Source organism: Coenobita brevimanus, chromosome 87 (genome assembly GCF_032717465.1).
Source record: "Coenobita brevimanus isolate Jiangsu-jjx chromosome 87, ASM3271746v2, whole genome shotgun sequence".
NCBI classification, from domain to species: domain Eukaryota; kingdom Metazoa; phylum Arthropoda; class Malacostraca; order Decapoda; family Coenobitidae; genus Coenobita; species Coenobita brevimanus.
Genome location: NC_137040.1, coordinates 12,769,949 through 12,783,594, shown reverse-complemented (window position 1 = coordinate 12,783,594; position 13,646 = coordinate 12,769,949). Strand labels below are relative to the sequence as shown.

At 42.5% G+C, this 13,646-nt stretch overlaps 1 protein-coding gene across 1 annotated transcript in view; it reads right to left on the bottom strand.

Moving 5' to 3' along the window:
* The window catches only part of mdlc (RING finger protein mdlc), a 74,401-nt gene extending 63,834 nt beyond the window's left edge, over window positions 1–10,567 (bottom strand). The window contains exons 1-2 of the mRNA XM_080281053.1: window positions 10,376–10,567; window positions 3,143–3,284 (exon numbers count right to left, since the gene is read on the bottom strand). Of these exons, the coding sequence (XP_080137179.1) occupies window positions 3,143–3,284; window positions 10,376–10,463 (230 nt within the window). The 5' untranslated portion in view covers window positions 10,464–10,567. The remainder of the gene's footprint in view (window positions 1–3,142; window positions 3,285–10,375) is intronic.
* Window positions 10,568–13,646: the final 3,079 nt, after the last annotated feature.

Genomic DNA, 13,646 nt, shown 5'->3' with positions numbered 1-13,646 from the left:
ATGGCCAAGGTAAAGCTGCAAAGAAAATGGTTGAAGAGATGAGGGGGAAGACAGGAGGAAACAGCTCCTGTGAGAAGAGTGGAGAAGTTGCAAGATAGTGAGAAAATGGCAGAGTAAAAGAGCACAGTGGAAGAAAGATTGGGAAGGTATGAGTTAGAGCAGATGGAAGGGGTGGAAGACGTATGTAAGATATTCACGGAAGAGAGAGGCGCAGCGCGTGAGGTGGTCTGTGGAGTATGGAGTAGATTCAGGGGTGTGCAAGGGACAGCATGGTGGAATGATGAGGTGAAACGAGCTGTGGAACAAAAGAAGAAGGCATATAGTGAATGGCTAGCGAGTAGAGGTACGGAAGAAGATGAGAGAGAGAGGTATATGTGAGAAGGAGAAGGGAGGTGAAGAGACTGGTGACGGAGAGTAAGAAGAAAGTGGATGAAGAGTTTGGGAGGAATCTGAGTGTGAAATTGAGGGAGAGTAAGAAATTGTTCTGGAAGGAGGTAAAGAAAGTGAGGCAGTGTGAAAGGGGAAATAGTAGGGGAGTGAAAGATAGGAATAATAGATTGTTGGTGGAGAAGAGAGAGAAATTGAGGAGATGGAAGAAGCACTTTGAGGATTTGTTGAATGTAGAGAGTGAGAGCAGTGCGAGTATAAGTGGTTGGGGAATGGCTAGGAGAAGAAGAGATGAGAGGAGGGAGGAAGAGATCAGTGGGGAGGAAGTAATGGAAGCAATGAAGTTCAAGATGGGAAAGGCCCCAGGAATTGATGGAGTGTGTGATTGGCTTGGGAAGAGGGAAGGGTTCCAGAGGACTGGAAATCAGGTATAATTGTTCCTTTATACAAAGAAAAAAAGGAGAGAGAAGTATGTGGTAACCATAGGGGTATTTGCCTTCTTAGTGTGACTGGAAAAATATATGGCAGAATACTCACTGATAGGGTTAGGCATATGACAGAGGAGCTAGTTGGAGAAGAACAAGGGGGATTTAGGAAGGGAAAAGGGTGTGTAGATCAGATATTTGTTCTAAGATGTTTAGTGGAGAAGTATCTAGAGAAGGGAAAGAAAGTGTATGCTGCCTTCATGGACTTGGGGAAAGCTGATGACAGAATAGATAGGCATGGTATGTGGAAGGTATTATGAATATATGGAGTGGAGGGGAAACTGTTGAGTGCTGTGAAGAGTATGTATGATGCGAGTGGATGGTGAGCTGAGTGAGTTCTTTGATCTCAATGTGGGACTGAAACAGGGTTGTGTGATGTCTCCATGGCTGTTTAATATATACATGGATGGGGTTGTAAAGGAGGTGCAAGGTAGGGCAGTGGATGTGGAGGTGGCTCTAATGAATGAGGGTGAGATATGGAAGATTCCAGTGCTGCTGTTTGCTGATGATACAGTATTGTTGAGTGAAGATGAATGGGAGTTGCAAGGTTTGGTGAATGAATTTGGGACAGTGTGTAGGAAGAGGAATCTGAAAGTTAATGTAAACAAGAGTAAAGTTATGGTGTTTGAGAAGAATGAAGTCACAGAATGTACAGTGAGGTTGGATGGTGAGGATATGGAGAATGTGAGTGCATTCAAGTACTTGGGTTGTGTGATGAGTAAGGATGGAACTTTGGGGGATGAAGTGCTTGAAAGGGTACAGCAGGAAAGGAAGGTTGTTGGTTCACTGAAAGCAGTGATGAGAAACAGGGAGGTGAGTATGGAAGTTAAGAAGTCACTGCATGATAGTATTGTGATCCCTACCCTGATGTATGGAAGTGAGGCAGAGACCTTGCAGGAGGGGAACAAGTCAAGAGTGAGAGCAGTGGAAATGAGTTGCTTGAGAGGAGCATGTGGAGTGACATGGAGGGACAGGTTGACGAATGAAGAAGTGAAGGAATGTTGTGGGGTGGATGTGGATGTGGTGGAGAAGATTAGGAGAATACACTGAGGTGGTTTGGACGTGGAGAGAATGGAGAATAAAAGGCTGATTAAAAGGGTGTCTGTAGGTGAGGTGGAGGGAGGGAGAGGGAGGGGAAGACCGAGGATGAGGTGGAGGGATGGAGTTGAGAGGTATATGAGGGAGGGGGGAGTGAGTTGGGGGGAGGATAGTCAAATGGTGGGTGACAGAGCGACTTGGACGTGTTTTGTCTGCGACCACCCTTTGCGGGATTAGGGTGTCAGGCTATAGATAGATAGATATAGATAGACAAACAGATAGATAGATGGATAGATACAGTATATATATATATATATATATATATATATATATATATATATATATAAAATATATATATATATATATATATATATATATATATATATATATATATATATATATATCCATCTTCTAATCCTACGTTGCCCCATCAGGAGCGTAGGAACCAGGGGCTAGGCAAGTTGGTCCTGGCATTTAAGATGAGAGTGACCAGCCTCACTCATCCCTGGGTGGCATTACGTGAGCAATAAATCCCAACCACCCCTTGGATATAAGCCTTCACCGGCTCAATCCGATTGGAGCACCGTCATTACCCACAAACCACCAGGCGCCAAAATTTGGTTCTATGGTTACCACCCAGCGAAGTAAATGGTTTCCTGGTGTACGGGAAACCATTTGGCTTGTCATTCAGTGTAGAGTCACCCAGAGGCAGAAGGAAGAGGAAAGAATGAAGGAAAGAAAGACACAAGAGGGAGTGTAAAGTCAGCTGCAGGCAGAAGAAAGAGGAAAGAATGAAGGAAAGACAGAAGAGGATGGATGGAAAGAAGGATGGAGGAGAGGAAAGGGCAGACACCAGAGAGCAGCACTACATCAAGTGAGTGGATGGTGAGTGCCCCCACCTATTTATATATATATATATATATATATATATATATATATATATATATATATATATATATATATATACAGCACAGGTATTATAACTATGGTATGTATATACTGGTATGTACTAACAAGAGGAGAAATTCACTGACAATGCTCTGTCAGCACTGCATCCTGTCACCTATACTTCTTAATCTCTCCAAACATCAGAGAGCATTATTCCTTCTCATTATACAGTATTCCTATCATATACAAATATATCACATACAACACCAGTCATCAGCAAATGCTGGCAAACTGGTGACTATGTGCAGTATTGAACACCAAACTGAACCCTACAGTCTACCAACCTGAGTCCTTCATCACTGTCATCGCTGGAGCTGTGATCTTCCTCTCTCGCCCGGCCCCTATTCTTGCTACGTTGCACCAGAGGGTTGCTTAGGTCTACTTTCTTATCTTTTTTCACAACCCTGGTCTCATCTTCACTGCTGCCTACAAAGAGAACATAAATTATCATTAATCCCTTCAAATGGGTGATGTATATACTGTACTCTGCTGGTTTACTAATGCTACCGGTACCTCTAAATGATTTTCTTCGGCTTAGGAAAGATGTTTTGTTGCGAAGGGGTAACAAAGGCAACACCTAACCCCGTAACATTAAAAAATTTCTCCAAACAAAATCTTATGTGTAGCAGAGATGCAGCAATGCTCAGAGACTGTAGCCCTTCCAACTGGCAAGACAAGAGATCCAGCTGTTACCATGGTGAAACAGTTTGTGCGCCACCCTGAAAAGGCAAAGGCGAGGGTTTGAGTCCAGCCAGTGGTGGTCTAGGATTTTTCTGGCCTTGCCAAGTGATTCCCATTCTTTACACATGAAGAAGGCATGAATTAGAAATATTAATAATGATAATAATAATGCTAATGCTATTGCTAATAATAATAATAATTAATAGTAATAATAATAATAATAACTGAACTGAAGGTTTTAAAAGAATGCCAAGGTCTGGTCCAAAGGACAAAAGTATACAGCTTTCTCATATAGGCTATACGATATCTTTTCAGGTTAGATTTCTGAAAAATAACTGTAGCCAATACCATCTCAAAAGTTTTAAATACTGTATAATCTTGTCTTTTTAGTTTTACAGTTTTCTATCTTTTAGCACTAACATACTTTGAATACTAATTTTAAAGTTTTAGTATGTATAAAATTTAGCTGTCGCTTTCTCAAAATACTATGCAACATGAAATCAATCCACACTGGACAAAAACAAGCAGAAGGAAAAAGAGTAAAATGCTGAAACAGAGGAGCCCATAAAGTAAACACTGACATAGAGGCGGTCTTCTCTGTGACCTTTCTGGTGCAAATGCTTCATTAACCCGCCGTGTGCCAGTGCCATTTTAAAACGGTCTGACATAATTCCGTGGCCAGTGCCAGTGCCGTTTTAAAACGGTTTAAAATAAGAAACTTCACTGTGACCACATTTTTCAAGATTCGCAGGTAAAAATTGGCAGGCATGTAAGGTAACTGTTCCTCTACCATCCCCCAGGCTGTCAAGGCCATACACTCACTCGCTCTGCCTCATTCTGCCTGTATGCTTCACCCAGTGCTGTACATAGTGAAGGCATTTTGTAAATATTTTCATGTACCATAAGTGTAAGTTGTAAATATTTTCTTGTAAGTGTAAGGGCTATATAGTGGTCAAGTTGTAAATACCTTCTTGTAAGTGCCAGGACTGTACGTAATGAAGTCAGGTTGTACCTATCTTCAAGTAAGTGTAAGATAATGCATTCATGTGAGAAAGACATGCAAATTGTGATAGATGCTGAAGTAATAAGTAATCAGAAAAGTGTACTGAACATTGCTATACCTTCCCGGCATAAATACCTGCGTATACCTTACATAGAAAACGGCTTTCTCTCACGTACGTGGTGAGCATGAGGGAGTGGCTATACCTGTACATGAGTAGGCAGGACTCAATAAAACTCATTTCCGAGCCTTGGTGAGCATTTTAATGGCAAAATTCGTTGTTTCCACATCAAAATCTATCATTTTAGAAAAAAAAAAAAAAAAAAAGTTGAAAAATGGCCGGCACTGGGGTGACCCATAGGGCTAAAAATAGCCGGCACGCGGCGGGTTAAATACTTACTAAATAAGAAGAGAGGAGAGGGATTCTATTGCTCTGCAGTGAAAAGGTAATCCTGAAGGAGACAAAGGACCACCTCTTAAAAACTAATAAAATTTTTTACCTAGGCTACCTTTGAAGTGATTGACTATATAAAGGTGTACAGATGTGCATTTCTGAGTATGAAGACGGTCCATCAATAAACAAGGAAAATATGATTACTGTACATATGGGAGAGGCTAGATTAGGATAAGTTTGGTTAGGTTGGTATAAACTAGACTAGGTGAGGGTGTTACGAAAATTCAGGTTAGGTTTGGATAAACAGGCACTGATAAGGGTAATTCAAAAATGGCATTCTAAGATGGCGTCTATCTGTCTTTCCACACCACAAGATGGCATCTGTCTGTAAACAAACAATGCTTTTTTAAACACTTCACCAATTTCAAAACAAATAAAACAGCCCAGAAACTTGAAAATCTATCTATCTATCTATAGCCCGACGCCCTAATCCCGCAAAGGGTGGCCGCAGACAAAACGCCTCCAAGTCACTCTGTCACCCACCATTTGACTACCCTCCCCCCAACTCACCCCCCCTCCCTCATATACCTCTCAACTCCATCCCTCCACCTCATCCTCGGTCTACCCCTCCCTCTCCCTCCCTCCACCTCACCTACATACACCCTCTTAGTCAGTCTTTCATTCTCCATTCTCTCCACATGTCCAAACCACCTCAGTGTATTTCTCCTAATCTTCTCAACCACATCCACATCTACCCCACAACTTGAAAATGCAATCAGAAAATATTCCTATGAAGAGCTAAGGTAACGAAAAAACAGAAGAAAACTTCAAAATAAGATGGTACTGTATCCTTAAAGATTACCGGTACTGGAAAAGTAGTGACAAATCTCTCTAAATTTGCCTAAAAATGTAAACAAAATAATACTAATAATACATAAATGTTTTATTAATTTTTTACTAAATGGGCATGGCCTTTACATATTTTCTATTGAAATGAGTCTTTCACAGGGTAACTGGCAAACCTCCTGGATTGCTATACCTATAGGGTATTTTCTAAAACTTACCTCTAATGGCTGTTATTTAGGATTTTGATTTTGTAAATATTCTGCTGACATTGCCATATCCATCACTGGATGTCAAACGCTGTGAATGCATGTTTTACTTTTGGCGCAATTTTCAAATGGTGCGTCCATGATATACGATTACTTTGGTGGAACTGTGTTATTTGCAGTAGTTTACATCAACTGCTTCCTTTAATACATGGCCAATTGCTTATCAAGGACATAACAAACTGCAAGAAGTGACATTCCTTGAGTTCCTTCTGGCTGCAGCTGCTCTTTATCCTCCTGCATATCAAGGTAGCTTCCTTCTTTTTTTTTTTTTTTTTTTTTTTTTGAAGTTCAGGTTCTTACTGAGTTGAATTTTGCCCTGATGGGTTTTGGATCTTCAACGTAATATTTCGTGGCAATCCTAATTTTGGGGGGAGTTAGGTTTGGTTAGAATGGATTAGATCAGGTTAGGGCAGGTTAAAAGTATGGGGGGGCAAAGCCTCCTGGTGAGCTTAGGCCAAGTTAGATTAGGTTAAGTTGTTAGGCTAAATCACTAAGTTTTCCACATCCTTGACACTTAATAGTTTTCTTTTGCCTTTGAGTATGTTTGATACACTGACGCACCCAGTCGGAGCGATGGTTGGTAAACAACGTGGGCAGTCGGAAAGATTGTTGATAAGCACATGATGTGAGCGACCAGGTCACTTCCTTAAATACAAAAAAACAGGTAGACTTTGTCTTTTCCCAATCACTTCCTGCAGTCACAATTTTGCAGTTAACTAGCTGTGTTGCATATTTACCAAAATTAGTTGAGGTAATGAATTTTTAATACAGGTGGAACTGGCATGCCCAACTGGTAAAGAATTATCTTTTTTGTGTGTAATGTTCTGGCTGAAACTTAATGTCTGCCATTTGTTTCACCTGCCTCTGTGCCTAAATTTTAGTTCTATCTATCTATCTATCTATTGCCAGACGCCTCAATCCCGTTTGGGGTGGCCACAAACAAATCGCCTCCAAGTTGCCCTGTCCCCCGCCATTTCACTCCCCTGCTCCCAGCTCACACCCCCCTCTCTCATATACCTCTCCACCCCATCCCTCCATCTCATCCTCGGCCTCCCCCTCCCTCTTTCCCCCTCCACCTCACTCACATACACTCTCTTCGTAAGTCTTTCACCCTCCATCCTCTCCACATGGCCAAACCACCTCAGTGTGTTCCTCATAACGCTTCCTATCACATCCACATCAACACCACAACGCTCCTTTATATCCTCATTCGTCAGCCTGTCTCTCCATGTGACTCCACAGGCTCCTCTTAAATAACTCATTTCCACTGCTCTCACTCTTGACTTGTGTCCTTCCAACAACGTCCAAGCTTCACTTCCATACGTTAGAGTTGGTATCACAATACTGTCATGTAGTAACTTTTTCACTTCCATGCTCACTTCCCTGTTTCTTATCACTGCTTTCAAGGAACCAGCAACCTTTCTTCCCTGCTGTACCCTTTCAAGCACTTCACCCTCCAAACCTCCATCCTTACTCATCACACTGCCCAAGTACTTAAACGTACTCACATTTTCCAATTCCTCACCATCCAACCTCGCTGTACATTCACTGACTTCACCTCTCTCAAAGACCATCACTTTACTCTTCCCTACATTCACCTTTAGATTCCGTTTCTTACACACTCTCTCAAACTCATCAACCAAGCCTTGCAGCTCCTCTTCGTCTTCACTCAACAACACAGTATCATCTGCAAACAACAGTACAGGGAGTTTCCAAACACTATCCTCTCTCACCATGGCCACTCCAACATCCACTACCCTACCTTGAACCTCTTTTATTACCCCATCCATGTACAGATTGAACAACCATGGAGACATGACACATCCCTGTTTTAACCCAACCTTCAAAGAGAAAAATTCACTTAGTTCACCATCCACACGCACTGCAGCCTTCGCACCATCGTACATACTCTTCACAGCATTCAACACTTTCCATCTACTCCATATATTCTTAACACTTTCCACAATCCTTGTCTATCCACCCTGTCATATGCTTTCTCCAAATCCATGAATGCCGCATACAACTTCTTTCCCTTCTCTAGAAACTTTTCCACTAAAGATCTGAGAATGAATATCTGATCTACACAACCTCTTCCCTTCCTAAAGCCTCCCTGTTCTTCTCCAACTAATTTCTCTGTTCTTTCTCTAACTCTGTCAATAAGTATCCTACCATACACTTTTCCTATTATACTAAGAAGACAAATGCCCCTATGGTTACCACACAATTCTTTTTCCCCTTTTCCTTTGTACAAGGGAATAATTATACCTGACTTCCAATCCTCCGGGACTCTACCTTCCTCCCAGGCCAATCTGCACATCTTCCACATCCATTCTACTACTATCTCTCCCCCATGCTTCAGCATTTCACCACACACTCCATCAATTCCTGGGGCTTTCCCTGATTTAACTTTCTTCATTGCTTCCACAACTTCTATCCTACTGATTTCTTCCTGTCTTCTCACCTCCCTCCTTCTCCTAGCCATTCCCCAGCCACTTATACTCGCATTACTTCCATCCTCTACGTTCAACAATTCCTTAAAGTGTTCTCTCCATCTGCTCACTTTTTCTCCCTTCTCCACTAGTAATCTACCATTTTTATCTTTCAATCCCCTGCTAACTTCACTTCCACCCTGTCTTACTCTTTTCACCTCTCTCCAGAACATTTTCTTACAGTCCCTCCAATTTACACTCAAATTTCTTCCAAATTCCTCATCCACTCTCTTCTTACTCTCTCTTACTAATCTTTTCACCTCTCTCTTCCTTTCTACATATAACTCTCTCTTCCGCCTCTCAACCTCTTCCACTCCCCTATTTCTCATCCATTCATTGTATGCTTTCTTCTTTTGTGCCACAGCCTGTTTCACCTCTTCAGTCCACCACGCTGTTCCTTGCACCCCCCTCCGTCTTCTCTTCCTTCCACACACCACATCACATGCTGCACATATTTCTTCTGTAAATATTCTACACACACCTTCCACATCTCCCATCTGCTCCAATTCATATTTGCCCAATCCTTCCTCCACTTCTCTCTTATACTCTGCCTTTTTCTCATCCTCTTGTAACCTTTCCACTCTCCTTGCAACTACTCCTTCCTCTCGTCTTTCCCTTCTTCTATTCCTCCAACTTATTTGAACTTTAATTCTGGCCATCACCAAGTAGTGGTCAGAAAGTCCACTCCCCCAACCTCTATACATTCTTGCATCCATTACACATCTTCGCATCCTTTCATCCACACACACATAATCAATCATTGCCTTCCTTTCATTCAGTTCACCACCCACCCTTCTCATCACTCGCCATGTATACCTGTGAATCATTTTATGCCTGAAGAGGGTATTGGCTATCACCAACCCCCTCCCAGCACAAATGTCCACTAACGCACTCCCATTCTCATCTATCTCAGCAGGCACACCCCACTCACCAACTATTCCATCCACCTTCACATTCCCAACTTTACCATTCATATCACCAATCAAAAACACTCTCTCATTGCTTCCAAACTTTTCCATGCACACTTCTACATTTGTCCAGAACTCTTCTCTCACTCTCCTAGCATGATCTTGCGTTGGCGCATACACACACACAATCGCCCACATTTGTATTCCAACTTTCAACTTTATCCACACAATCCTTGACCCAACTGATCCATACTGTCTTATGCTCCTCTTCCATCTTTTACTCACAACTATACATACTCCTTCCTTTGCCCTCTCATTCTCACCTACTGCACATATACCCCATCCATACTCCCATTCTCTCACACTTTCTCCTCTCCATTTTGTTTCAGTTATTCCACATACATCCACTTTTGCATCCTCAAGCACCTGGACAATCTCTCTCTCTTTCACCTCATCATTCGCTCCCCTTACATTCCAGGTTCCAATTGCAATGTCCTTTGTCCGGTCCTTGGTCGTCATCGTTTGGTCAGTCCTTGTCCGAGGCTTTGAGTTATTTTTTCCTAATATGATTCCAGTAGCTACCTACAGTGGCTAAGTGGTTAGCACTAGTGACTGAAGCTGCTGACCTATTTGCATTTGGGTTCAAATCCTGGGGGGGGCAGTAGTCAACTTTTGACTAAACTGTCAATCAAACCCTTGTGGGTTGGTAAGTAGCGTTCCAAAGGCAATACCTTGTTGGGGGTAACTCTGGTAACCTGACCTTCTATCCCAAGATAATGGGTAATTAACCCATCACAGGCTCAACAACCTATGTTACAGAGATACGCATTACAGCTAAACATCTCACAAAATCTACTCCCACTTTTACCTTTACCACTAATACTAGACTATTCGTCCTATGATACTAAATGGGATAACTTAGAGAATACTTACTGTTGTCACTCCCAGGTCTTTTTCTAATCCCTCCTGCGGGTCGAGCAGTTCTCTTCTTGAATATGAACTTTACAGTTGGTTCTGCCATTACTAAAACACTGATGAACTACTATCCAATAGGCCTTCACAGGAACCACGAATACTCCAACTCAACGTTGGGCCTTAGAAAGCATCATCCCTTCGCCCGATACCTTCCTATGTTTACATATTATATCCGCGTCGCGTACCCGCGTTGTGTCATCCCCTGTCCGATTCTGCCAATCTGTCCTTGTCACTTCAGGCTAAAGTACCCCAAGCTGGATGGTGCTGCTTTCTAATCTCCTACTAAAGGTATTTGATATCTTCTCTTCTTAATTTCGGAGGTCTGTGTGTATGTAACTTTTTAGACTAATTTCACCTTGTTATACTTATTACTAATTTCAACCCAAACACTTTCAGTAGCCGTACTGACTTCAATATTGTTACGTCCCCGTCCCACACTACCACATGTTCCAACAGCGGTAGTTCAGTACAGGAAGGACGTTGCCCAGTGAGTTGTTCTTCGTAGGGTCAGCCTTGAGGTGTACAGTACACAGGATCAGCTCAGGCGTCGTAAATATACACTGGCTTCTTAAGTTCATTGTCTTTGTTTTCCAAATAATTTCACTGAATGCTTTCCAACTTCGCTTCACTATTCTCACAAGCACTGGAGCTATACAAACTTTACCAATTGCAGTTGCACTTAATGCTTGAAGACACTTAACTATTTTCACAAGTACTGGTGATATACAAACATCAGTAACACTTCACTGTTTGCCAATAACACTTCACTATTTTCACAAGTACCGAAAATATACAAACTTCACTGACACCCCACTACACTCCAACTGAACTGAAAACTGACTGAACTCGTCTTAGTCTCTTCCCCATCGTTATATAGCCTTACATTACTCGAGCAACTTCTAGCACACACTTGACGGGGCAGCAGTTAAATAAGTTACCAACAAGGAGACATCAAAACATGCCAGAGTTTTCTTACCTTATATTGTTATGCGGGGTGTTTTTAGTCCGACCTCTCGTCCTAAAAACGCCCGCGACTGAGCGAGGTCCTCTTTCCGGACCGGCAGTAAAGCACCAACAGAGGAACAGGGCATAAAAACTCGGCAGTATACCTTAACACATCTATTATACTAGTTCAATACACCTTACAATATAAAAACAGAGACACTGGATATGGCATGGACAGGAAGACAGAGTCGGTTTGCTAACACACAATGTACACAAATACACACAAGGATGTCTATCTATCTATCTATTGCCAGACGCCTCAATCCCGTTTGGGGTGGCCACAAACAAATCGCCTCCAAGTCGCCCTGTCCCCCGCCATTTCACTGCCCTGCTCCCAACTCACACCCCCCTCTCTCATATACCTCTCCACCCCATCCCTCCATCTCATCCTCGGCCTCCCCCTCCCTCTTCCCCCCTCCACCTCACTCACATACACTCTCTTCGTCAGTCTTTCGCCCTCCATCCTCTCCACATGGCCAAACCACCTCAGTGTGTTCCTCATAACGCTTCCTATCACATCCACATCCACACCACAACGCTCCTTTATATCCTCATTCGTCAGCCTGTCTCTCCACGTGACTCCACAGGCTCCTCTTAAATAACTCATTTCCACTGCTCTCACTCTTGACTTGTGTCCTTCCAACAATGTCCAAGCTTCACTTCCGTACGTTAGAGTTGGTATCACAATACTGTCATGTAGTAACTTTTTCACTTCCATGCTCACTTCCCTGTTTCTTATCACTGCTTTCAAGGAACCAGCAACCTTTCTTCCCTGCTGTACCCTTTCAAGCACTTCACACTCCAAACCTCCATCCTTACTCATCACACTACCCAAATACTTAAACGTACTCACATTTTCCAATTCCTCACCATCTAACCTTGCTGTACATTCACTAACTTCACCTCTCTCAAAGACCATCACTTTACTCTTCCCTACATTCACCTTTAGGTTCCGTTTCTTACACACTCTCTCAAACTCATCCACCAAGCCTTGCAGCTCCCCTTCGTCTTCACTCAACAACACAGTATCATCTGCAAACAACAGTACAGGGAGTTTCCAAACTCTATCCTCTCTCACCATGGCCACTCCAACATCCACTACCCTACCTTGTACCTCTTTTATTACCCCATCCATGTACAGATTGAACAACCATGGAGACATGACACATCCTTGTTTCAAACCAACTTTCAAAGAGAAAAATTCACTTAGTTCACCATCCACACGCACTGCAGCCTTCGCACCATCGTACATACTCTTCACAGCATTCAACAACTTCCCATCTACTCCATATATTCTTAACACTTTCCACAATCCTTGTCTATCCACCCTGTCATATGCTTTCTCCAAATCCATGAAAGCCGCATACAACTTCTTTCCCTTCTCTAGAAACTTTTCCACTAAAGATCTAAGAATGAATATCTGATCTACACAACCTCTTCCCTTCCTAAAGCCTCCCTGTTCTTCTCCAACTAATTTCTCTGTTCTTTCTCTAACTCTGTCTATAAGTATCCTACCATACACTTTTCCTATTATACTAAGAAGACAAATGCCCCTATGATTACCACACACTTCTTTTTCCCCTTTTCCTTTGTACAAGGGAATAATTATACCTGACTTCCAATCCTCCGGGACTCTACCTTCCTCCCAGGCCAATCTGCACATCTTCCACATCCATTCTACTACTATCTCTCCCCCATGCTTCAGCATTTCACCACACACTCCATCAATTCCTGGGGCTTTCCCCGATTTAACTTTCTTCATTGCTTCCACAACTTCTATCCTACTGATTTCTTCCTGTCTTCTCACCTCCCTCCTTCTCCCAGCCATTCCCCAGCCACTTATACTTGCATTACTTCCATCCTCTACGTTCAACAATTCCTTAAAGTGTTCTCTCCATCTGCTCACTTTTTCTCCCTTCTCCACTAGTAATCTACCATTTTTATCTTTCACTCCCCTGCTAACTTCACTTCCACCCTGTCTTACTCTTTTCACTTCTCTCCAGAACATTTTCTTACAGTCCCTCCACTTTACACTCAAATTCCTTCCAAATTCCTCATCCACTCTCTTCTTACTCTCTCTTACTAATCTTTTCACTTCTCTCTTCCTTTCCACATATAACTCTCTCTTCCGCCTCTCAACTTCTTCCACGCCCCTATTTCTCACCCATTCATTGTATGCTTTCTTCTTTTGTGCCACAGCCTGTTTCACCTCTTCAGTCCACCA